Source organism: Bombus vancouverensis, chromosome 5 (genome assembly GCF_051014615.1).
Source record: "Bombus vancouverensis nearcticus chromosome 5, iyBomVanc1_principal, whole genome shotgun sequence".
Taxonomy (NCBI): domain Eukaryota; kingdom Metazoa; phylum Arthropoda; class Insecta; order Hymenoptera; family Apidae; genus Bombus; species Bombus vancouverensis.
Window position 1 is genome coordinate 760717 of NC_134915.1, and position 27676 is coordinate 788392.

Genomic DNA, 27676 nt, shown 5'->3' on the forward strand with positions numbered 1-27676 from the left:
TCAGAGATCTATAGTGATTACACTTTTCAGTTGATTTGTTTAACGTTTCGAGTCTGTTCTTGATTAAAAACTAGATTTTTTGATATTTTATATAAAGTGTACATCCGATTGTAATGTATAAATAAAATCATCCATAAACGTATGTTAAGGAAAGTATGCTTGTAATGTTTCTAAAGAAATTATATAATGTACAACTTAAGATTAAAGGTAAGAAATTCTTTAAATAGGTATACAAACTTTAGTGTATATTTATAAATTTTGAAACGAAATTATAGATATCTCTATCTGGCTTTCAACATACTTTCAACAATTTTATTTAGATACGTTATTTTGTAAGTTGTAACATTTTCTTCGACATTTTCTATAGAAATTATTTTCTTCAGTTTCACTCTACGCAACAAGTTTATGTATTTACAAATTAAATTCTGTCACTTTCTACAAGCGAAGATGCGAGTTATTAAATCTCCTGAAAACGTTATCTTTCACAATGATCCTATAAAACATGCACGTAAGATCTTCCTGTATTCCTATTTGGTATAGAAAAATGATCATTGTTCGCAAACTTTCAAAGTATCGCCGAGTATTATTCGGTGGTTTCGAATGAGATACAGACGGGGACAAAAATAAGTGAACACAGTGGAAACAGTTATCGATGAAGTTATCGAACAAGTACCAATACTCTATAAGTTTTATTTATTACATATCCTTACAGTATGTAGATTATCGAGTAAGTAATTGAAATTAATATTTACACTTTTGTATAAACAAACCGTATTTATCGAAACTTTATCCATATCTATTTCCACTATCTGTCCACTTTTCCGCAAACTGATTTTTCTTTTGTTTACCTTGTAAAAGAATTTGTTTGCGTATTTGAAATAGCATCAAACGTTTGAGAAACTATATTCTGGCAATATATTCGTTCTTTTCAAAGCATATCTTTGAACAGGCGTGGTCTGTGCCATTAATATTCTACTTGGAAATCTGGACGGTGGTGCTGGTATCTGTTTCGGTAATTCGCTGGAAGTCACCATAGAACTCTCAGTAGTGGAGAGATTATCTAAACCGTAAACTATAGTTAGTCTATTTAATTTTTTAGCTTTCTTTTTCGAAACATTTTTACCATATTCACGTTTCGTATTAGCTTGATGGTCAATTTTTTTTAACGGTCGAATTATTTTATTGCGATGAGATGTCCAGTCAGTTTGCCTTTGCAGAGGAGGTGTCACTCTAAGAAATTCTATAGGATCGTGAACAGTAGTCGTTCTAGATGTTACGCCTTTGCGAAAAGAACCGCTATGGCCTCGTACGTTTACATAAACCTTTGGTCTGCTATTCTTTAAGTAATAGAGCTTTTCATCGAAACTTTGAAATTTCGACGGATCTGCTAAGACGTGTCTGCCCTCGTTAACCGCGTTTGCTTTGAAGTTCGCACTTAGGCCAACATCTCTCACGCCAAAAATTGAGCGAGGTACCACTTCTGGATTTGGATAACTCTCGTTGCGAGCTTCTTCAGATTGTTTCAGCATCGCGTGTATGATATTTTGAAGGCTGGACGCGTCCATTTCGTCTGGACTTTGAAGTTCGATTTCCACGAGACTGAAAAAGAAAAATAGCCTTTTTTTTAACTCGGTTCGTGATTTTCTAATATTTGTGAACGCGGATATGAAAGATAGCATTAAGCATCGGTTTTCGTAAAATGAATTTCCAAAGGTGAAACAAAATGCTGTTACGCGCGTCATTAACAAATGGAATCAAGAATATAAATATTTCGAGGCAATGTTCACGAAATATCGGCACAAAGCGTAACGCACTATCAAAACACGATCGAAATCTCCTGTCTACGAATAGTGATATACATCTAATATGCCTAATTTCTTTCCTTTGTCATTAATTAATTTCCTTTGTCACAAATTCGTTAACACGGTTCAAATAAATTGTAAATGTATTAACCATGATCGATTTTTATAATATTTCGTATGACTTATATGACAATCTTCATTTACTTTCAATGGTTTTTAATTTTCGCGTTACGAGGACGTAAAATCGTCACGATCCTTTTTACTTTAATCCATAATTCTTTCTGTTTCATCATTTTTCACCATTTTCCCTCCGTATCAAAGTTTGCCAAGGATGTGGCTAATTTTAAAATTGACAACACGATGAAAATCGGAATGCGGCATACTAAAAATCAAGTACAAATTGCACAAACAAAATTGTATAAATTGACGAGCATTAAAATAACAAAATCCACAATTCACAACGACAAAGTAGAGAAGGAATCGGATGGGAAGAGAATAAATCAGGATAAAACATAATTAATTAAGCAGTGTTTTATTCTGCTTTCTCTTTTATTAGGTCTACACGTATGAAAGAAACGATCTAGAAAAGTGTATTCAGCATGGATATATGAATGCCATTGAAATCACCGACTCTGTCTTCACCGTCTTCGCTGAAGATAGCTTTAACTGACAACAGCGTTACCTGACTGGCGGTATTAGCACGGGCAAATAAAAGAGAAATTGTACCTATGTTGTTGCTGCAGATAATCGACGAATTAAGAGAACTAACCCGTACAAGCTGGATAGCAATTAAATAAATTTTGGTTTGATTTCAATTAATTTATCTTTAGTTTGAGCGTAATTTCAACACAAATCAATATCAAATCCATAGCTTGCGTTAGGTTCGAGGTAGCACCTTTACCTTTACCTGCATAAGTAAAAATCCTCTCTTATTTCCTTGTACTACCGGGTCGAAGCTGGTATCGGTGAAGTCTACGTCGATGATTTCAATGGAAACCACCAATGGTACATAGTCCACATACATATTGTATAATATTAGGTCATCTCATAAGTTCGTGCCGTTTTTCCAGCGGTTATATATGTTATTTTTTTTAAACACCTATGAATCGTTGTCTTGGGTATTTTCAGAACATTTGACGTCTCTTGAACCGTCAAATTTCGTGATTTTTCAACAAGATCCCGAATTTTATCTTCGTCTGTCTGAGGAGGACACCCGGAGCGTTCCTCGTCTTCTAAACAGAAATTCCCAGCCCTAAAACGTTGGAACCGCTTCCTACAGGTGCGAGATGAAAGCGCATTTTCTCCGTAAACAGCACATATGTTTTTCGTGGCAATTGTTACAGAACTTCCTTTCCGAAATTCATATAACAGGAGATGTCGAAAATGGATACGCATTTCACTCATGATTTTTTACTGTTAGAAGTCACTGTGTTCGCTATATTACGATCTTATACCCACGAAAATCTGCTCTAGCCTGTTCTCGATCAGCTAAGCTCAAGTGCATTGGTCCCTTATCGCCGTACGTTTGTAAATCGACACATGAAATGTATACACAAAAGTCGGCACGAACTTATGGGATGACCTAATATGTATCTTCCTCTTATGAGACACGTCCGAAGAATCGGAAGCACTCTTTTTCTGAAATTAGCAAACATAATGACAAAATTTCTTTCGTTTTACTTCAAGGCCCGCTATCCAGAAAGCGTCACGTCGTTTCGTACTAAACGTGACGATGCGTTTGCATCGACGCTCAGTCTGCGAAGCGTACGGATAAGATACATTTCGTCCCGTTATTAAAATGTCGAGGGACGAGCAAGTCGCTCTCATCCTGTATCGCTACATTCGTTTATGGCTGCAACGTATGGCTCACGATGTTAACGTCAGTCGTTATGACGAAAACGGTGCACATTACTTCACATTACTTCACAATGGTCGCTGCATGGAAGTGTACCGTTAGCATCAACGCGTCTACAGAGTGACATTTCATGGACAGTGGGCCTTACTTTGAACCCGAGCTAACATCAGATAATATATATACAGTTATAAAGATACATACAGTTTCAGCAGACCTAAACGAGGCAAAATTGGTGAAAGAGAAGAACGTGTAGACCATGTTGATAGTACATTGATTATTAAAGTACTTGGTAAACACTGGTTTAATTACACAGCGTGTAAAAGATCCAGAATCTTAAGTATACAATTTTCATACAACTTCTCCTATCTTTAGATTTACTTCTTACGCAGTCTTGGACCCTATGGAGTCTATATTGGACTCTCTTAAGTCGGTCCTACTTTAGCCACAGATCATACTAACATTTTACTAATAATATGGATATGTATAATGACGTATACGATAGTTGAATGAATAGGATTGAACGAACACACGATACATCACATGCTATAATCAAATACCGTGCATTCAACTGCCACGCCAGAAGCAGACCATATCTAAGGCTGGTGTATATATAGACTTATAGAATTATGGGTTTATACTATCTGTTTTGTACTAAGATGAAATGGGATATTATTTAAAACTAGATCTATCGATGTCTAAAGTGTAAAACTTATATTAAAGAACTTGTATCAAGATGGAAGATATATGTATGGAAAAGTATATAACGTAAGGAGAAAAATAATCTTTCGTCCATTTAGATATTATATTTTATAAGAAATCATAGAGATCCCTCAAAATGCATCGTTATCTATCTACAAAATTTCTATAAAAAATTACAAATTACGCACTTTCGCCACACCGGAGAAAATTCTAGCGTTAAAAAGGAGATAATTCTGGATTCTTTAGATGAAGTTGTGCAGTAAAATTGTAATTGAATAGAAGATAGAGATATTTAATGTGGCCTCCCTTTTTCTTCCTAAGAGATATTTCTTTCTAATAGGTAAAAAAGCAAAGAGCAATCTCTTCGATTATCTTTATCTGATGATTCAACGGTGCCCATTTCCTCTGCACAGCATCCCCCCCCATCTGTACTTCTTATGTCTGTGATTATTATAACGTCTAAATCGTTATCGCTATCGAAAACACAGTCGAAATCCGAAGAATGGCAAATACGTCAACTGTACTTTTGTTAAAAAAAATTTATCCGATTCCTAATTCTTATTATTTGAAATATGCTTTTATAAGCGGAAGTTGTTTTATCCGAAACTCTTGCTATAACGACTTTATTATCACTTGACATGGAGATGTGACTCTGGGAGAAAGGAAGGAAGAGAAAGCGAGAGTATTTATGCAGAACAGAAGAAAAGTAAAAATTATAGGAAGTTATAATAGAAATGGTAAATACATAATTAATACCTGTAATCGTTGGTATTAGGATTATTAGCTCTTTCCATCTCAGAACTGTGTGGGAAACTTGGTAAAGATTTTCCCCCGTAGAATCTTTGGTCATTTCCTTTCCGATCAAAGTGTTGGATATAATTTGGTGAAGAAGGTGGCCTTGGAAGAACCATTGCCGAGAATGATCGCTGTATAAGTGCAAAGAGCACCGTTGCCGTGTAGTAATTTACTGCTGCTAACATTCTGGAATGCCATTTTATATTTTAAAATGCTTCGTCAATCTTAGAAAAGGAAAGCATAAAGTCATTTTTCTCTGAATAGTTTACTTCTTAATTACTTTGTTGTACAAGTATGTTACTATGTTCAAGTTAACTATGTATATACATTTATTGAAAGTAATTAACGAGAAAAGAACTTTTATGTATAATATATTATTTATCGTAGCGAGGGTTAAAAGTCAGTACATCTTCTTTGGTTACATAAACACACGTTCAGTAGAATTTCGTTCGCTCTTTAACATGTTACCTATATACATGTATGATATAAATATACATTGCAGCGTTTGCAGCATAATTTTAGTAACCTACATACTAAGTCTTACATTGCCATGTTATGATATATCTGTACCTCGAGATACCATAACTCATTATGTATATTATCATATCTAAGCTATAACATATTTCCATATATACAGTATACTTCATGGCAAAACATGCCCAATATTATAATGTATCTAGATATTCTATAGATACATAGATATATGGCCATTTCCATATATACAGTATACTTAATGGCAAAACATGCCCAATATTACAATATACCTAGATATTCTATAGATACATAGATATATGGCCATTTCCATATATACAGTATACTTCATGGCAAAACATGCCCAATATTATAATATACCTAGATATTCTATAGATACATAGATATATGGCCATTTCCATATATACAGTATACTTAATGGCAAAACATGCCCAATATTATAATATACCTAGATATTCTATAGATATATGGCGATTTCCATATATACAGTATACTTCATGGCAAGACATGCCCAATATTATAATATACTTAGATATTCTATAGATATATGGCGATTTCCATATATACAGTATACTTCATGGCAAGACATGCCCAATATTATAATATACCTAGATATTCTATAGATATATGGCGATTTCCATATATACAGTATACTTCATGGCAAGACATGCCCAATATTATAATATACCTAGATATTCTATAGATATATGGCGATTTCCATATATACAGTATACTTAATGGCAAAACATGCCCAATATTATAATGTACCTAGATATTCTATAGATATATGGCGATTTCTGTTTATTACAAATATTGTCCACTTTCGCTACAATTATAAGAAACGAAAAAGAGGAGAACGTTAGTGCACCTGGTCACTCACACGAGACAGTATGTACGAGCGTGTTACAATAAACGCGCAGTGAAAGTTTTACCTGTTCGCAAGAGCAACCTTAAGGAACAGAATGATACAATTTCTCTTGTTTCACTTACGTAAGCCATACGTATACCGAAGTAATATAATATAGTTGTCATAATCGAACAAGGGAGCTCAAAACTATATTTAACAGGAGAATCGATTTAAGTAGATCAGAGTTGAAATTTTATATTTTACATCGATTTTTCTTCCAAAATACTCGCTACATATAATCCTTTTAAATCTCTTTAATATATCTTATCTTTCGTAATTCAACCTGAAACGTGAACTATTTAAAATATCGAACTGTTATGTTAAATTTTTGTTCGAAGAATATGCAAAGTCACGCAGTCGGTTTCTTGCATTGATCGTATTATTTCTAAGAATATAAGAAGAAACAAATGCTAGAGTCAGTTAATCGTTTTCTTCGAATGAAAAGAGAGTATGAACATTTTTATTTTTATCGTTAAACACGCGTAATATTCATAAGAAGTACGCAAACTTGAAAAAATGATTTATAATTTTTCTCGATCTTGAATCTTCATCTCAAGACTTTAAGACAAGAAATTGATCAGAACCAGAATTTACGAAATTAGATAAATATATTTTTCAAAATATATTTTTCAAATTCAACTATATTTTTCAAATAGGATCGACCTAGCCTTCTCTTTTTCCCCAGTACGAACGTTCAGCTAAGTAAAATAGCGTCTTATAGAACTTGTCTTGTTTCTGTAAGTCGCATGTTATGCGAATATGGAATTACAATCTCCCTTAGATGCGATGATTCGTTCTAATAAACATCGAGTTCTTAGGTTTTATCATGCGGCTGTGGAAGGTAGTGGTTCGATTCTTTTAAACAATCCATTTACCTCGAAGCAGGAATAGAGCAGAAGGTTGATAATCTACTGTTACTTCGTGTTTGTTGTATTATAATATTTTTACACATATCTTTGTTTCGTTTTTATATTATAATTAGACCGAGGATTTAAACAAATTCATATTTTTGATTTCTTTAAATTGTTTTATCTCACAAGTATTATAGAAAACACTATATTCTGTTGTATATCTTATACAGGGTGGTTGGTAACTGGTGGTACAAGCGGGAAGAAAAAAAGAAAGAAAAAAGAAGTCGAAAATATAGAATAAAAATTTTTTTTTAATTTTTTTTTAATTTTTCCATCGAGACAACGATCTACAGTGAGATCCGTTATAACGAGACGCGATAAAGTGCACGCGTACCGAGCCAAAATTCAAAGTCGATTTTCTCGAAAACAAAGCCTCGAACGAAAAATGTTTATTCTATATTTTCGACTTCTTTTTTCGCGTAGAATCATCCCCTTTCCGCTTGTACCACCAGTTACCAACCACCCTGTATATTCTTCTCATGTTACGTACATTCTGTGTAATTTTTCACTTTCAAACTCTCTGTAAAAAATCTGCAGTCCAACTGTGATATAATTATTAGAAAAGATATTCTAAATAATAACTATAGCACATAATTCGAATACGTTTTTCATTCGTTTATATTATTTCATTTATTTATATCTCCATGTCGTCCATAGTTGACAAATTTTCTCTCCAATTCGTATCAAAAAAGAGTTGCTTCTTGCTTGGAACAAAAATGTGTATAATTTTGTATAAAAGATGAAGATTCTCCATGTATTACCTTCAACGATTCTGAGAAACATTCGATGTACAAGTCAGCGTTAGAGCTGCTAACGCTAATATCAAAACTATAATAATTCAAGTAAATAATATCCCCAATCATAAATTGGTATATTATAACCGTTTTAATTGTTAATTTTATTTACATCTCCATTTCGTCCATAGTTGACAAATTTTTTCTCCAATTCGTATCAAAAAAGAGTTGCTTTTTGCTTGGAATAAAAATTTGTATAATTTTGTATAAAAGGTGAAGATTCTCCATGTATTACTTTCAACGATTCTGAGAAACATTCGATGTACAAGCTAGCGTTGGAGCTGCTAACGCTAATATCAAAACTATAATAATTCAAGTAAATAATATCCCCAATCATAAATTGGTATATTACAACCATTTTTTATGGTTTATGCTATTAAAATTGCTAATTGTTAATTTTATAGGACATAAATGAACTTTTAAGTAGACTTTTATTCAGAACTTATTAAGATCGTACAAGAAGTATACGATAGATTAATTAAACGCTCAATTAACAAATAATAAGTGGGTCTGTCCTGAAAAGGCGAACTGGAATCACTGAATGATAAAAACAAAACGCAGCATACGAAGACGAAAACACGAAATCCAAAGAATCACAAATATATCATCTAATCATCGTGAAAGTTTCAAGTCTAAAAAAACTAATAGGTTTGTGCATGGAATAAATCTTCCTTTTTTTTTAACTCTTTGTTACAAAGTGCCGTTTAACATCGAGGAAAATATCGCGCAATAATCTCGCGGTAATCGTGTCTTACTGTTCGCCTAGCAGAGTAACGGAAAGGTCCTCCTTTCCAAAGAGATCTATGGTCCGACTTGTCAGTGGGTGTGGTTCTTTCGATGTAGGTTCGCGTTAAAGTGGAAACAGGTTCTCTTAAAAAGTGCAAGTGCATTCGTTGCCCTGGTGAACGTACTCGGTTATACTCGGTGAACGTAAGAGTCCACGTGGAGTCGGTCTGTCAAACGATTCAAGTTTCTATCGCCAGTTATACCCGCATTCGTCCGCTTGCAAGTTTCATTTTCGGTATACCGTACTTTGTACTACTTTTAACTTTCATTTTAATCGATTGTCGCTATTAGTCCGCGCTTGCAACGCTTATTGTCGCTGCGTACTTTAAGAAATTACGTTTCTTTCGAACGATTCGGATTCTAACTTTCTGATTCGATAGATTGATTTTATGTCCAGGTATATGCGTGTTGCGTACACTGCGTATCAAAAGTATACTTTCTTACTTTTCACAGAATGTGAATTATTTAGAAAATGACGAATAGAAAGGCGCAAGGTGGTGTCGATCTTCGTTAGAATCATCATGGCACGTAAAAAGATCGGTGCCTGCGTGTGTCGAACACCATGGGTAGGTTTTATTATTTAATTTCATCATCCTCGGTTTGTTCGATCGTTTAGCTATGAACAAGATAGGGAAGGTTCTTCCAAACGGATAGACGATTCTCGTGATCAAATCTGGCAATGATTAAAACCGATTAACACCGCGATGAATGCGGAAAATGTTTAATTTCACCATGTTATGGATAAGTTGATAAGCTAAGATAAGATAATGGATAAGTTTTCTTCGTTATTTTCTCATTAATTCGTCCCGTTGTCACATATTTTAATTACATATACTGTTAATGCAAACCGATAAAAATTTTTTTTTTATTTATTTATTTAAATTTTATAATTTGTCCAGTAGGACATTTGGTAAAATATTATAGCTTAGTGGTATAATAATATAACGTGTGGATGGTTACCCCCAGCGGGGTTCCATTTTCCAAGTTGTTTATTTTATTTCTATTGTGAGGTTTGCGAGATGCTTCTTCTTCAGTCTTCTTTCTATTATGGTTTTATTCGTTTCAGCAACCAGCTGGTTTGGGAGTGTTACAAGTCTTTCTTTATACTTTTTTGCATATCTAGCGATTTCCTCTTCCACTGTTGGAATTTTTAAATCTTTTCGTAAGTCTTCGTTTCTGGCGTACCATGGAGCGTTAACTATTGTCCTTAAAACTTTTGCTTGCTCTGTTTCTATTTTATTTATGTGACTCATTGCTGCCGTCCCCCATAGTGGGACTCCGTATGTCCAGATTGGTTTGATTATTGTTTTGTATATATTTAGTTTATTCGTTATGCTTAATTTAGATTTTCTATTGGTTAACAAGTACATGTGCTTCCTTTTTTCACGTATTCTGTTTATTATTGATTTTATGTGAACCGATTAAAATGTCCACACGTTTATGAGCGGAAATCTATGTTAATTTGAAATGTATATGAGGTAGATTTATTATAATTGAACGCACAAAGATATTGCAACGCTACATCACGAGGTATGTTTATTTCTGTGCACTGTTACTTTGCATTAAACTGTGATACCGTGACTTTCTATCAAAAGAAAAAAAGGAAGAAAAAGAAAAGGAAACAATATTTTGGAAATCTCTTACATCGCGATTTAAAAACGCGACGACACGCTGCATAATTATTTTGATATAATCTGTGCGAAAACAATTTATTATTTCTACAGACTTCTTTAATCTTCCATTTCCAATTTTCTAGTTTTTCACATTCGTTGTATATCTTTTTATACAGCTCTTTTCGGAAATCCACCTTGTATTTTTGTTTTATTGTATAATTTTAGATCGTTTTATCGAAGTTAAGTGACGCACACTTAAATAATTACAGTTTGCTATTACGTGCTATTTCGTATACAGGGCGGTTGGTAACTGGTGGTACAAGCGGAAAGGGGGTGATTCTACGCGAAAAAAGAAGTCGAAAATATAGAATAAAAATTTTTCGTTCGAGGCTTTGTTTTCGAGAAAATCGACTTTGAATTTTGGCTCGGTACGCGTGCACTTTATCGCGTCTCGTTATAACGGATCTCGCTGTAGATCGTTGTCTCCATGGAAAAATTAAAAAAAAAATGTTTATTCTATATTTTCGACTTCTTTTTTCGCGTAGAATCACCCCCTTTCCCCTTGTACCACCAGTTACCAACCGCCCTGTATATTGGGAAATGCAATCTGTCTCGTATGATTTTTCCAAAGTCAGAAAAATGATAAAGTTGTTATTGAAATAGGAAGCGCAAACGACTTTAGATGGTAGCGTGCTGAAATTAATTTTTACATATTGTCTTTGTTCTTGTTTATAGTTTTGCAGTAATTTATGCATTGTAATATCGTTAAGGATAAAGCGAATAATATCAAAACTCGCGTAAAAGAACAAGAAACGAAACGTACAACGTTCCAAGTCCTAATCTGGCGTCAGTACAAAATACGAAGAAATACGATCCGATGGATTTTTGTGAAATTTAACGATGATATTTTAATTAGTTTTACGATTAATCTTCCTCTTTAATCAATTTTTCACGAGATCGGAGAACACATAGAACAAATGTATCAGCAATTATCTTTCTTTTACGATTCAAATATTTTATTTAGCGTGCAATAGAAAAATACATTCATCAAAAATAAGATTTCAGACGTCAAATTGTATTCTATATTTTCCTCTTACTTTCACATTTAGAACATCGACTATCGATTATCTATCCCTATGTAGACGTCAACTATGGAAGTTCACTTATTTGAAACTTGATTTTCTCGAAAATGACATGTCCAATGCAACTTCATTATCTTCGATTTTCCTCTTATTTCGAGAGGTACTATTTTTGAGATTTCTCTGACCCCCACTTTTGTCACGAATTACGGACTACCCTGTGTATATTCTATTAAAAATTGCGCAAGTTTGTATTTTGCAATGAACAATGTTTCGTAATATTTCGAGATAATACTTCGGATTTTTCGATCGGTGCAACTGTTCGCGACTCTCATTGTCATCGACTGCGTTAGATTCTGGAATTCTTTCGTCATTTCCTTTACGCAAATACACGAGATTTATATTTAAGAATAAATTTCTTAGTGTCGATTATTTGTAGCGTCTAACTTTCCATGGGAAAGTCTCCAGTAAGCTCTTCCGTGTTTCATCTTTCAATTCGTAGCATCTTCAATTTATTTTTTAACGTAGCAATCGTTTTAACGCGATCATCTGACAGAATAATTTATATCAAATGTATTCCATGATATTTACCTCTCCGTCGACTATCTGTGTCGAGCCCAAGGTGTTATGTAAAAACATTAGGAAAATTGTATACAGGGTGGTTGGTAACTGGTGCTACAAGCGGAAAGGGGGTGATTCTACGCGAAAAAAGAAGTCGAAAATATAGAATAACAATTTTTTTTAATGTTTCCATCGAGACAACGATATACAGTGAAATCCGTTATAACGAGACGCGATAAAGTGCACGCGTACCGAGCCACAATTCAAAGTCGATTTTCTCAAAAACAAAGCCTCGAACGAAAAATTTTTATTCTATATTTTCGACTTCTTTTTTCGCGTAGAACCACCCCCTTTCCTCTTGTACCACCAGTTACCAACCACCCTGTAGAAGTTAACGATCGAAGGTAAAGAAATTGGATCGGTGGTTTCGCATAACAAGTGCTAATGTCATATTTTTGCAAAAGTCAGTTGGACCCGGCTGTAAGCGATTGTATATTTTGTATAAAAAACTACAAATTGAAATTCTATGTTCAAGCGACGATAATGGGATTTGTACATGCGAATGTTGATATTTTTCATAGAATAAACTTTCTGCGGAAAATACCAAAGTCGATATAAATTTTATCTTCTTGTATTAGAAAAGAAAGTAGAAACGGCAGGAACGCTTGTATAATTCAGAAATTATTTAAACACGAATTTTTTAACATATCTTGAAGCGTTAATATCTCAATTTTATGAGTACTACAATATCATCGATACATTCTGCACCAAACCACAGAGATAATTCCGAAAAATAACGAATCAGATGTAAAGCACAATCGTTACGTTATTATACTATGTTTGTTACAACACGCATCTTTTTAATTTACCTAGCAAATCTATGAATCTATATATTAGGTCATCCCATAAGTTCGTGCCGTTTTTCGAGCAGTTACATATGTTATTTTTTTTAAACACCTATGAATCGTTGTCTTGGGTATTTTCAGAACATTTGACGTCTCTCGAACCATCAAACTTCGTGATTTTTCAACAAGATCCCGAATTTTATCTTCGTCTGTCCGAGGAGGACGCCCGGAGCGTTCCTCGTCTTCTAAACAGAAATTCCCAGCTCTAAAACGTTGGAACCGCTTCCTACAGGTGCGAGATGAAAGCGCATTTTCTCCGTAAACAGCACATATGTTTTTCGTGGCAATTGTTACAGAACTTCCTTTCCGAAATTCATATAACACGGGATGTCGGAAATGGATACGCATTTCACTCATGATTTTTTACTGTTAGAAGTCACCGTGTTCGCTATATTACGATCTTATACCCACGAAAATCTGCTCTAGCCTGTTCTCGATCAGCTAAGCTCAAGTGCATTGGTCCCTTATCGTCGTATGTTTATAAATCGACACATGAAATGTATACGCAAAAATCGGCACGAACTTATGGGACGACCTAATAGTAAATATAACGTTAGCCTTCGTTAGAAAGGAGAAAATTTACACGCCCGTGGTTTATGCACAAAAGGGATGATATATTATTTAGTGAGTAGAAAGTGTCAATAAAATTGGCAATAAACACGGACGTATCTAACGGTAATCATTGATGAAATTGATAAGAGATTTCGCTTGGTAAAAGTGCTTTGCGCGTACCTGAAGTAGAATGTTGAAATAGGTCAACGCGAATACGATCTATTTGGATCAGTCAATGTTGCGGGTGTAGTAGCTGCGGTTGTTCGCAGCTATCTAAAAACTGGTGCACTTTACACCAATAAGAGATGACCGACATCAAGCGTTATTTCGTTACAACAAATTAAAACTACAAACTTGTATAAACTTGAAAATAATGAATCACTTGTGATAACTAAATGTCACTGGATTTCGCATTTTCTAGCATTCTGTATTCATCGGACAATTTATCGGTCATGATTTGCACGTGAATCTTAACGATGGAAATTCGAAACGGTCCTGTACGATCGAATACGCGTTACACAGATGATGGCTCTGTTTGCACTGCGGCCACGGATCGAGCGAAGGTAATGAAATAGCTAAGTGAAACGTCGCCCTCTCTCTTTTTCTCTTTCCCTCTTTCTCTCTTTCTCCTCCCTATCTCTTTTTCATTCTGTTCGTTACTTTCTCCTTCGTCCTTTCTTTGGTTTTCAGTTTCTTTTTATTGATTTCGATTACGATCGTCCCTACAACAATTAGCGTACTATATACCTCATATTTCCGCAGAATGGCAAAGTTTTAATATATCATAACGTTGATTCGATCCAGCATCACGGAATAGTGTTATTTTTTAAATATTTTATAATCTTCTAATTCTTATACCGCAACTTTTTCCATTTTCGGTTACAATTTTCACGTGAATTTTCAAATAGAAAATTATCTGTATTAATAATATTATTACAAAAAATTACTATTAACAGGTGGTTAATTTATGCTTATTCTTTCCGTTTAATCAACTACATAACTTTTCAATTGATTGGCAACGAAATATTTCGATATTCGCAAATATCTCTCTCTCGCAAAGTTCTCTTCTCTTTGTATCCCTAATTTGATGATCTCATAGAGCACGGTCAAGTTGTTAGTCTTTTTTCATGTCCAAGAAAGTTTCCTTTACGAAGATCGATTTATCGTTCAAACTTATAGTCGCTAATCTATAAGTATAATAATGATTTTTGTTCAATATAATTGCTTTTTCAAACGAATAAATTCTGTTTATTATTAATTGTACTTTTCTTACTTAACTACACCATGCTTATTAATAATACTATTTATTATTATACAATATTACATTAATGATAAAATAATAAATATTAGGTCATCCCATAAGTTCGTGCCGATTTTTGCGTATACATTTCATGTGTCGATTTATAAACATACGACGATAAGGGACCAATGCACTTGAGCTTAGCTGATCGAGAACAGGCTAGAGCAGATTTTCGTGGCTATAAGATCGTAATATAGCGAACACAGAGACTTCTAACAGTAAAAAATCATGAGTGAAACGCGTATCCATTTTCGACATCTCGTGTTATATGAATTTCGGAAAGGAAATTCTGTAACAATTGCCACGAAAAACATATGTGCTGTTTACGGAGAAAATGCGCTTTCATCTCGCACCTGTAGGAAGCGGTTCCAACGTTTTAGAGCTGGGAATTTCTGTTTAGAAGACGAGGAACGCTCCGGGCGTCCTCCTCGGACAGACGAAGATAAAATTCGGGATCTTGTTAAAAAATCACGAAGTTTGACGGTTCAAGAGACGTCAAATGTTCTGAAAATACCCAAGACAACGATTCATAGGTGTTTAAAAAAAATAACATATATAACCGCTGGAAAAACGTCACGAACTTATGGGATGACCTAATATGTATAAACATACATAATATAAATGTTTAGAAATATGTAACAGTGATGTATGTAATAATTCATTTAATCGCCTGTGCCAGGGTTCTTTTGCACGAAACGATTACATTTAAAGGAGTTCATTAGATTTCATCAGTTTTAAAACGAGGTGGCTAACGGTTTCCTTATCCATGGAAATCTCTTGGTAGAAGTATACAGTTGCACTGTAACGACAGAACGGTTTTATTTTCGACGGTGCAGAAGATGTCACAGGAAATCCTGCCATTCAAAGTTAAGAAATTGATTAAAATGATTCGTTGAGGATTCAACTTTGAGTATCCTTTCATAGATCGTCTTGAAATAACGTTATTTTATTTCCAGTCTTCATCTGTTTCGTACAATGTCCTCCACACGATATAGCGAATATTTGTGAACAAATTTTTGACTATGCTATCGTGCATATACAGAGTGTCTTGTTTTAATCCGCTCAAGTTTATTTAAAACACTTTTTCGAATAACCTACTGTCTTTTTACTGCGCCAATTAAACTTGTTCCATCTCGAGGAGGACGTCTTACGATCATCACCAGATTTGTCTAAGTGGAAGAGTTCTCGAAATCTAAGTCTCAACATGATTTTTGCTCTTTTAAATGGAACCATGTACTTTCTTATACGCCATTCGATACAGTTTCTCATACAAAAAGGTATTGAGGTACTTGTATCTAAAAATATACAGTTTAAAAGATATTCCAATGTTAATTGAATAATTCGGTGCATGAAAGATAGAATAAACTTTACGAGATTAAAGTTAGAATATCTTTCAAAATAATCATTTTATCACGCGTGTACTTTGATACCTTTTCGTGTACATTTCGTTAGAGAAGAAAAGTCAACTTGCAATCTCGATGGCCACCTGGATAACATCCGTAACCATCAGCCAACGTTCTCCTCATTGTTGTTGGTTATTACCTTATTACCACATAAAACTACTATGATAAATTTATGAAATTAATACAAATTATAAATTGACTGGCAATTTCTATGAAAAATGTAAAAGCGCAAAAATACACAGAGCGCGTGTTCCATGCAAAAATGTATAAAATATCGAAAATACAGTGCTCTCCATAGTACGAAGGTCGTGCAAAAAATAATACTCCTTTTAACGTAATATACTTGGGTATTTTACGATACAACCATTACCCTATTTAACACCTATGGTAATGGTGAAACGAATAATTGTATTACTTATTATTATTTATTTATTATTGCTTAGTCCGTGCCTTTCGGCTTTGGGCGAGCTTTCGGTTTTACAACTCGTTTACCTATTACGCTTTTACGTTCTATCAATCTTATATATCTTTATCTCTTTATATATCTTATATATCTCTTTTCTTATATATCTACCTCCACTCTATTATATTGCACTCCATTATATGATTTGTCTCTAAAAACTATGGCAACTTTTGGGATTTTGCCTCCTTACTGTGCTTCCTTATTGTCGTTCCTCCCCGTCTTGTATTGCCCTTCTCTTCTCAATTATTGTTTGTAGTTCTGTTAGTCTTTCTCCAGTCTCATTTAGTATTTTTTCTGTGCCCTTTGGTCCTCCTGTTATTTCGCATTCTTCTATTACGTGTCTTGGGTCTTCTTCTTTCCTTTTACATAGCCTGCATCTTTTTTCTCCCCCTTCTTTCCAGTATTTCCCCTGCTCCGAATACGGGTGGTGCTTATTTGACTACTTGCGAAGGATCGTCGTAGGTATTTGGAAAGATATTCTAGAGGAAATAATAAAATTATTGAATTGTTATAAAAGTAATATGAAAATGGTTTATTAAAAAAATTATTTACTCGCATAAAGTATCGATCGAAGTACCTAACCTGTACGTGGCCTGACGGAGATTTCAGTGAAAACACGCGTAGCAGTCAACGTGTTAAAAAATTGAGAAGATCGTTTTTAGGTATATTTGCGTGCTATAAGTTCGCGTCCTTATTCATCTTGAGCCACTTGAAGCCATCGCTGCATAAATAGCGGCACCGTAGCAAGGATATCGATAACAGGTTCTACATTTTAGACATTTAATGGCATTGTTTATTCATATTGCTCGTTTCATTATTTACTCGAATATTTCGGTTTGCTGTCTCGAATTGCAGACGCGTTTCTTGAGATCCTCTGTAACGAGAGACGGCCGGCCACCACGTTTACGATCACAGACAGTTTCTCTACTCGTATTGAATTCCCGTACCCATCGTCTCACGAATGATTCGATCATAATCTTGTTACCGTAAATTGTCGAGATTCGATGGTAAATTCCTTTCGAACGAAAGTTTTCAGCATTCGTAAAGCGTAGACGTGCGAGAGATCGCGTGGCAATTTTGTCGCTCTCGCTCGCGTCGATGGAAACTTCAATTTCCTCTTCTTCCAATAATGTTATAACGCGTATAACGCAATGATATTGTTAGAACTACTAAAGCGATAATTCTGCATGGCCTAAACGTTGTAAAGCTGCCTGTCCCCTCTTCGGGACAAGTCCCAAATCAAAGTGAAAGTGTTCGAAAGGTTTCTGATGATTGAATATCGACGATTCAACGCGATCCATGATCCATGATCCAACCATTCAATCTTGTACGATCGTTAATTGGTAACGCAGACCCCCAATCCCGTCCAGGAATCGTATTTATGTAATTTATTACATAAACTATAGTTTCCTCAATCGCCATCCAACGACATAACAGAAAAATAGGTATAAGGAGAAATTATCGTCAATTGCGAGCACGGAAAGGTTTTAATACGTAATAAGAGAAAAGCATTTTGACTTATTTAATTCCTAATTACAACCGCCCAATATATTGTCACGTAAAAAATAACAGGAAACCTTCACCTTTATTCTATAATAAGAGTACAAGTTTACGACTAGACCGTTACCGAAAGACTGAAGCCTCGATCAAGACCTAGTCCTTCTAGATGTTTGTTTATCTTCTGCCTACGTGCCGAATTCATATTCCTTTGTTTTGGAAGTTGGTGTCGTGTGCAAGGCGGTTCAGGTTTCGGTTGTAGATGTTTGTTGACGTTACACATCAACGTTATTTGTGTTGAGATGATCGTCGGTGAAGGTGCCCACAAGAAACATTCTTGATTTTCAACAATAACGTTTATTAAACTCTTAACAATTAACAACAAATAACGATTAACCACGATTAACGATTAACAACGATCAACGATTAACAACGATTAATAACAAATAACGATTAACACTGAACTATCAAGAGTCAATAACCCGTTTCTCTAATTGTGTTTGACGCTATGCCGCTTAACCTTTCGCAGTTCGGAGCAGAATGAATCTTTTGGTTCGAAAGCAAACCGATTCTTTTCTTTGTTGTCACTACGCGCGCGTTTATTAGAAATCCGCGACGGTTGCCGCGTATGCATTCTTCCTGTTAAGGAAATTCGAGGATTTGGGAATACAAATTATTGGCTATATTTCCATACAACAGTTATACATCTATATTCCTCTCTAAGAACGTCTTGCACGCATGCTGGTTGCCAACCGACTCTACTCTTCGGTTTCTCGATTAACTCTAACGACTCTACTCTTCGACGACTCGATTAGCTCTGTCTCTCGCAACACACACACTTTTCGATTCGCACACTCTGACCTTTCGGTCGTCCCACCTTGAAGCCGTCCTTCTGATCTAACGTTGTCTATTGTTTTTCTTCTAACATCTGACAACAGTCTTTTGTCTCCACTGAGTCCTTGACGCCCTCTAACCTTTACACACACACTCTCATGTACAGTGTAAATGTATCACTTCCCTAACACTTCCGAATATTCGGCGAAAGAACCGTAGGGATATCGATGGTATTAGCGCTTTGTGTCGCGAAGCCGTTGGAAATTTCCGTGATCGGGTGCCGCCACAGTATCTTTAAAATGGCGTATAAAATTCTCTTTAACCTCCTTAATCTCATTAAATTTTCTAATTTCTGTGCTACATGATAAGAGATTTGTATTTTAGACGTTAAATGAAATCTAATGAACATTTTAAGCCCGTGATACGCGTTTCACTCGATTACATACAATCGTTGATGCATTTTCTGCAATATTAGCAAATTTATATTCTTCGCTATCTGTATGTGTCTCATCGAATAATAATATACCGCCATTTGTAAAAAGTAGCTACTCGCCAATTCTAAATGTGAATTAGTAAGTGAGCTGAAACACCGATGAAAGCTATCCGAAGCCATGTAATATGTAACAGAGTTTACTCGATAGAATTTAATGGGAGAGCTGTATGAAAGCGGTACGAGACCGCTGTTACAACTAACAGGCGCAAAAATAACACTGTTCGACGAATTTGAACTTTTGAAGAGTTGCTTTTGAAAATAGTTAAATCGGTGATAAATTTCAGGAGGAATACGTATCGGAAAATATACAGTGGACTCCGATAGAGTATTTTAATAATGCGGTTGTCGTCGAGCTTTTGGAAGGTAAACGTCCACCAGGTCTCTTCCTAGTACTTGACGATGTATGCGCTACTCTTCACGGTGGTAGCGCTGGCGCCGATGCAGACTTGCAAAAGGTAAAATCCAAACAGTTTATACATGCATGTATACTAATTTTATATAAAACAGTCTTTGCGATAGTACTGCTAATTGAAAAATTAGTAACAGTTTTATCGTAATACGAATGAGTCATTACTCGTCGTTACATATTCGGATATTAAGAATCAATACTCGTTGTATATTGTTTGAATAGTCTGGCATTAATGTAAATTCTAATTCCCTTTGTAGGAGATTAACCCATTCGCAAGCGCAACAGTGTCGCGTGGACTGGCTCAAACCGTGTGTAATTAATAAACGTAACGAGTCAAGTCGCTGGATCAACACACGGAGTTATTATTGCATCCACCTCGAACGTTTTACCGTTTCTTCGCGTATCTTTATTCGTCGTTATTTATCGTTTAGCGATATATATTAATCTCTCTCGATCCCTCCGTTTCTTTAGTATTTATTGTATTTACAGTTCCTTCTGAAAGTCCTTCAAATTTATAAATTTTCAGTCGTACGTTACACGGTGTCCAATTGCTGTATCCACGTTCCTCATGCTACAACGTTCATTACTACTCTCTTCGCTTGTTTCAATAATTCTACGTTTTGGGTCGTAGTTGAGAAATGTCATTTAAAACACAACCAACAAATCACACACACATCCTCCACATTGGTGACCCCGACGTGATCACTTGATATGGGAAACCGTCAAGTGTATATAAAATAATTAATAAATAAATAAGTACAGACTATGTTCGCTAAGACGCTGGTACTAGCGGATTCGCTAAAGACAGTGTGTAAATCGCTAATAAGATCGCTGAGATGACTGACTGATCAAAACTCATATTGATTCGCACGACTGACAAGTGATTGATAACTGAACTGTTACGGTCGCGTTCGTTTATTTATACTGGTCGGGGGAAAGCCGGAAAATTTGAATTCGAGTTTGCTTGCACGTAGCAGCGATGTTGTTTTGCCCGGAGTTTACTTATTATTACCTTATTTGTATCCTAACGATATTGATACTCCGAGGCAAAACAACAACATGATCTGAATTGTCCTCTAGCTCATGTGCCTCTACAGGTACATAAGAAATGACATTAACACGATGCGTTTCATAATTCAGTGATACATAATTAATATTATAAAGGGTCGGATAATTTATTTTCTCAGTTCTCATTAAATTAATGAATTTTTGTACTAACAGAAACTTTATTACATTTATTTACAGAAACTTGCAATTGCATCTAAGGAACACGAACATTTTCAAAGCACGCAAGACGGATTTACTATTATGCATTATGCCGGTATAGTTTCGTATTCGGTTGATGGATTTTGCGATAAAAATCGCGATGTTCTTTTCTTAGACCTTGTGGAACTAATGCAAACAAGTACGAAGTAAGTCATTGCTATTGTCTTTTTACCTGTTTACTTATTAAATTTCTGTCAAGTAAACTTGGAGATTCCTACGCTCCTATATTTAATTTTATTTTAGCTTAATCTACTGGTAGGTGTATGTAAAACATCTATATATATGTTGTGAATTTGCAGTTCTTTGATCCAGAAATTGTATCCGCCAGAGAGTCAAACAAATAAAATAAAAACGCTTAGATCCAGACCCACCACTGCAGGTAACAAGATTAGAAACCAAGCAAGCCGATTGGTCAATCAATTGATGAAATGTACACCACATTATATCAGATGCATTAAACCAAACGAGACAAAAAGACCACGAGATTGGGATTCGGTTAGAATAAAGCACCAAGTATGTCTTTTCTCTCATGAAGTTAACGAGACTCTTGTTTTTATTTGTTTGTGCATGTTCAATTTAATAATATCAAGACATACCATTTTTTACATATTCCTATTTAAGAAAAGAAAAGGAAATATTTATATATATTTATATACTGTATATTTATACAGTAACTTGTTTTTTGATATAAGTTAATTTAACAATTATGTAGAAACCTCGAATCTGGGATCCAGCAACTATAAACTTTTTTATTCACGCTTAAATATATATTTTAAGTATGGTATATATATATACGTATATATATATGTGCAGTAGATTTAAGCATTTTCAAACAACACAAAGCACGACTATTACATATTTCTCTGATTAATGTTCTGTTTTCATGTTCTTTCATTTAGGTGGAATATTTAGGTCTAAAAGAAAATATTAGAGTACGTAGGGCTGGTTTTGCATATAGAAGACCGTTCGCCAAATTTTTACAAAGATATGGAATTCTCACGAAAGAAACCTGGCCACGTTGGTCTGGTAATGAAAAACAGGGAGTCGAATGGATATTAAAAAGCCTCGATATTAATCGATCGCAGTATCAACTTGGAAAAACAAAACTATTTATAAAAGCTCCCGAAAGTGTAAGTTTCGATTTTATTCTAAAATACAGTGATTACATTGTAATAGTTTAATTAGTGGTGTTCATAAAGAATGATAAGAATCTTAGATAAGACGAAATATCGGTTGGTCGGTACAAAAGCACAGCCTTTGCCGTAGAAATCTAAATACTCAAAAAATTGATTCATATAAATCTACAATATAAATGATCAATGTCACTATTGTTTAATAGCTTTTTACGCTAGAAGAAGCAAGAGATCGGAAATATAACATGTACGCTAGAGTAATTCAAAAAGCATTCAAAAAGTACTTTGCTCGAAAGAGGCAAGAACAAGAAAGACAAGAAGCAGCTGATTTGTTGTTTGGTCGGAAAGAACGTAGACGAGCTAGCTTAAACAGACATTTCATGGGCGATTACATCGGATTGGACGACAAACCTCAAATATTAAATTTAATTGGAAGAAGGGAGAAAATTTTTTTTGCTGAAGTTGTGAAAAAGTATGACAGGAGATTCAAGGTACTTATCTAAATCTACGAAAACTAGCTATTAACAAATATACGCTACATGTAACGATCTAATAACGGTTCGCAGACGAGTAGAATAAATTTTATTCTCACCAACAAATACTTATACCTTATCGGTCAAGAGCAAATCAAGAAGGGCCCAGAGAAAGGCAAATTAGTAGAAATTATAAAACGGAAATTACCATTCAATCAGATTAGTTATGTATCATTAAGTAAACTTCAAGTAAGTAATTATGCAGAGTGAGTCAATAAGAAGTACCATATAAAATAACTATTGCTTATATAAAGTAGCTGTTAATTGGTTTTATTTCTAAACGTCTTAGATGAATTGTTATATTTTAAGATACTCGCCAGATGGATGCAATTACATTTTAGAATATCTTTTATTTTGTTTGCCAGATATTTTAACTTCAAGTTATCAAATTTTATGTATGAAAAACAAGGAAAGACGCGAATCGATATCCTTGCTTTTACGTTGTCTTTGTCTTTCAAATCCCAATAGGTAACGAGTTTATTTTAGATAGTACTTCTTATTCACTCACTCTTTATCTATTGCCATTGATATTGCTGTTTTGATCATAATCATTATTGTCATCGTAGAAAAAAGTGTAGAGATGATAATGAACCAATTCTTTCACCAACCCATTTATTAACCATAATTATTACCACATCTGTTGATACTAAAACTATTATATCATTATCGACAATCGATTATTTTTACGTATTGATTACAGGATGGTTTTCTCATTATTCATGTGAAAGAAGATTACGATAGCTTATTAGAGTTAGTATTTAAAACAGAATTTTTGATTAATCTTAGCAAGAGATACGTCGAAGAAACTGGTCATATTCTAAATATAAAATTTAGTAACAAGTAAGATTTTTAATACATCAAACGTAAAATAGTGATTTGGTAAATTAAGTAACGTAATGTTAATATCATGTTAACGTTATGTTAATATCATTCTAACTTTTATAGTTTAGAATATAAGGTTAAAAAGGAAGGATGGGGAAGTGGAGGTACAAGAGAAATACATTTTATACAAATGGAATATAGGAATAAAGAAATTTTGAAAACAAGTGGAAAAATTCTAAACGTTTGGATTGGGCCAGGATTGCCATGCACCACTAGTAAGTTAACAGAAGTAATCGTTAGTCGATAATACAGGTACTGATAGTATCAGATAGGGTTGATCGGAAATGGAAATTATTTATGTAGTGTTCTCAAATTTGAAAAATCTACTAACAATAAAAAAGTACCATTTGGTCGAATAACAGGAGGGTTAAAAAATGTAGTCTCTCTCTATTTGCAATACACGCAATAGTTTTTATATTAAGCACTCGTCAATGTACTCGTACGATGTAAGCACTTACGTTTTAGATCCAAATATTACTAAAGCAACGACGTCGACGAAGCAACAATACAACACGTTGAAAAATAGTCATCCTTTTTCAGCAGTTAATTTGCAATCAGGCCCAAACAGATCAATTCAGAAAACTACTCGATCTGTAATTACAGAACAAAATCAAATTTTGGATCGTAAATTGAATAATGTATCACCTCCGAATACGAACGTATCCGGAGAACCTACTTTTCAACTACCTGTGAAAAAGATATCAACAGTTAATCCTTCGAATACTTTACATACATCCACGGAAACAAAAGAGAAAAAGCAGATAACAAAGCAACCGAGAAAGATACAAAATAATGGTGTGCCTCTGATGGGCATGTATACCAATCCAAACGACGTACCCCGAGGTGAGTTAATTTTTTCTTTTCATCAATTTCCGATATTTTAGCAGTAAATATTAATAGAATCGATGATAATTGTCGGGCACATTTTTGACTGCTTCTACCTCAGATACTAATTGTCGGCTCTACTTGAAAATTTCACACATCATATATTATTCACATACTAAAGGATATTTAGTTTGCCCAATGAAATTTCTTCTATCCTGTGTCACAATAATAGAAATAGTTCTGATAAATAAATTAATATTTACAATTAAGCAGGTTTACTGAAATTTCCGCCGCCTCCTTCCGAACCACCGCCACCACAAACACCACTTGCTCATCCAGGATTTCGACTTCCGCCGATTGATAGCAACGATCGCATGAATAATATTAAAGACGTAAAACATAACAAAGGGATGCAAACAGTTATTGGGCAAGTAGTAAATAAAACCGGAGATAACAATTCTCGTGTTGTTCCGCCTAATAAACCACATCTGCAAAAACCAGCAGTGCCTAAGTTACCTAAAGCTAGAGCTTTGTACGATTACAATCCTCAAGATCACGATGAGATAGGATTCAAAGAAGGTGACATTGTTGAGATACTTAAAGAACGTAAGTTTAACCAATTTGATAATCACTTTAAAAATAATCAAATCATAGAAATACACGATAATAACTTTTTTGTTTTGTTATTTATTGTTATTCATTGCTATAAAAGCGACACATTTATAAATCTGATGGTGGTTTTATTGGTTTTTATTGATTTTGCGTAGCAATTTTGTTGTTTAACTTTTACTCGAATTAGGCAAATTAAACTTGAACATGAAATTTATCGCTGTTGTACGACTCATAACGTTTAATGCATATATTCGACATCAAGTAATTAATATAGTGACTCGACTGTTTGTTAATCTCAAGCTTGTTAAAACGTAGCAAGAAATTTGAGTATATATTATAATTTTCAATGTATATCTGTCGTTTCAGACGAAGGTGGTTGGTGGTACGGTAGGTTAAAAGGAAAGAAAGGGCTGTTTCCATCAAACTACGTTGTCAAGATATAAAGTACTTTGTTGTATATTTTTAGAATAATCGTTATAACGTTATTGTAATAATTTAAAAAGATATTATTTATATAGTTAAAACATAGTAGCTATTTTTCACAACCAAATGAAATGTATTTGTAAGAAATTTAATAGATTAATTTTTTGTTGTTAAAATTAATATATTTTTTATGCGATATATTCTACGCTGCAACGAAAGCTAACCAAATTTTAGAAAAGGAAACAATTTGTAAAGAAAATGGAACAACCAAAAAGTTAAAAGAACATGTATTGCTCTGTAGAAGCGTAGATCGAATGAATCTAAAGTCAGGATTAGTTTCTATTGCAACAGAAAAATCTAAAATCGTAGAAAGTATAAAGTAAAAGATAAATACTGTATCTGGTCTTCTAATAATTCCAACACCTTTTAATTCGTGAAATATATTTTTTGTATTAAATATTTCCTGAAATTCTATGTTTGTTGTGATTTTTTATTCGGCGTGTTCAATCGAAGCATTCATTTCAAAATCTCCGTCATTTCTCATTTTCTTATTCAATTTTTTCATCAATCATTTTCTTATTTCCATCATTAATAACTGTAACAACAAAGTATAACTGTATCAGTAAATTTATACGATGTACGATGCTACAGAGTGCGAACTGTGTTCATTACTATATGTGTAATATAAGATACATATATTTTTAATCTTTCCGAACGGACTGCAGGAGTATAAGCTACAAATGAATATAAGTAGAAAAGTTCCATTGTTACGTTTTATTATACAATATTGTAGGCGAATATCAAACACAGCTTAAAATACGAGTGTAGAGAATTTTGCATCACAGGATACGAAAATTAAGTAAGTACTTTTATATTTACTTAAACCTGTATTCTAATTGTTAAAATACTTCGTTGTAGCAAACAGTTAATATCAGTTGATAACGATTACTCGATAGACTCTTGTTTCAAAATGCAAAATTCCCTACAAGATGTATATGTCAATTCGCTTATAACTTTGTATACAAGTAATAGACTTGCAACAAAAGTTTGTATAATATTCTTGTTTTAGTTTCATTTGCGAGTTATTCTCCTACAGGTTGCCGGGCTGATTGAAAAAGACTGTAAACAATGCAGCTTAACACGATGCTTCGAATATTTTTGTAGGTCAATATTTTTAGCGTTTCGTAATAAACAATAATAAAGCAAAGATCACAATGTATTTCCGAAGTAAAAAATGTAATACTCCGTGTTCAATTATAATACTTTTATAAATGAGTTAATACTTCTACCATGGATATTATACATGTATTCGTGCAACGCTCGTTGCAGCTTACTTCTATGGGGTTATCCTGAAACGAAGCGTTTCGGATTGTGTTAACGTCCTTTATTTGCCTTAACTGCCTTTGATTAGTCAGTGGGGACCATAAATAACACGGTTGATAACCCAAAGACCAACTATAATCGATTATAGTATTCTTAAGCAGGAGTTTTACAATTCGAACATGGGTAATTACAGAAAAGTACTACCGCCTCGCCTATTTCGAACAACTTTTTACTTTTTCCGTTTAATATGTTGATTTCTGTAACATTAAAAAATTGTCGAAATCGATCAGGCGGCAGTACTTGTAAATAATTACCGGAATACGTTCTAACATTCTGCATTGTAAAATTGTTTCGTTCGTTTTACAATACAAATTTTATAATAAATTATATGTATCTGAGCCAAAGTATGAAAAACTGTTTCTGTTGTTTTTCAGCGTTTACTTATTAGTCGTTAAACAGTATTAATTGAATTTAGTCGTAAATTATAACCAACGAGTGATGTAAAATTGTTATATGAACAATTAAATAA

General features: G+C 34.1%; 2 protein-coding genes and 1 long non-coding RNA gene across 14 annotated transcripts in view; 1 reads left to right on the top strand and 2 right to left on the bottom strand.

The window, feature by feature from the left end:
• The window catches only part of LOC117156422 (unconventional myosin-Ie), a 41668-nt gene extending 15446 nt beyond the window's left edge, over positions 1 to 26222 (top strand). For 9 of the 10 annotated variants that reach the window (XM_076618834.1, XM_033333402.2, XM_076618835.1 and 6 more), the window contains 11 exons: positions 20026 to 20196; positions 21396 to 21562; positions 21716 to 21929; positions 22316 to 22546; positions 22756 to 23040; positions 23116 to 23271; positions 23783 to 23922; positions 24028 to 24179; positions 24430 to 24807; positions 25060 to 25395; positions 25768 to 26222. In XM_076618834.1, coding sequence (XP_076474949.1) covers positions 20026 to 20196; positions 21396 to 21562; positions 21716 to 21929; positions 22316 to 22546; positions 22756 to 23040; positions 23116 to 23271; positions 23783 to 23922; positions 24028 to 24179; positions 24430 to 24807; positions 25060 to 25395; positions 25768 to 25844 — 2307 coding nt within the window. In that variant the 3' untranslated portion in view covers positions 25845 to 26222. The remainder of the gene's footprint in view (positions 1 to 20025; positions 20197 to 21395; positions 21563 to 21715; positions 21930 to 22315; positions 22547 to 22755; positions 23041 to 23115; positions 23272 to 23782; positions 23923 to 24027; positions 24180 to 24429; positions 24808 to 25059; positions 25396 to 25767) is intronic. The other variant, XM_076618837.1, reaches the window with a different exon arrangement.
• On the bottom strand, positions 313 to 14295 carry LOC117156446 (uncharacterized). Of its 3 annotated transcripts, none has more exons than XM_076618846.1 (4): positions 13932 to 14295; positions 5113 to 5337; positions 1124 to 1599; positions 313 to 1060 (listed from the first exon to the last, which is right to left on the bottom strand). In XM_076618846.1, exons 2-4 carry the CDS (start codon positions 5334 to 5336, stop codon positions 885 to 887), a joined length of 876 nt encoding a protein of 291 aa, XP_076474961.1. In that variant the 5' UTR covers position 5337; positions 13932 to 14295; the 3' UTR covers positions 313 to 884. The 3 variants fall into 3 exon arrangements, with proteins under 3 accessions (XP_076474961.1, XP_076474962.1, XP_033189372.1); XM_076618847.1 differs by having other exon boundaries at positions 314 to 1060; positions 1133 to 1599; XM_033333481.2 differs by having other exon boundaries at positions 316 to 1599; positions 13932 to 14294.
• LOC143302737 (uncharacterized) lies at positions 14615 to 20072 on the bottom strand. The gene is made up of 3 exons (XR_013058510.1): positions 18501 to 20072; positions 17500 to 18317; positions 14615 to 17396 (listed from the first exon to the last, which is right to left on the bottom strand). It is a non-coding gene; the product is annotated as an uncharacterized LOC143302737 (long non-coding RNA).
• Positions 26223 to 27676: the final 1454 nt, after the last annotated feature.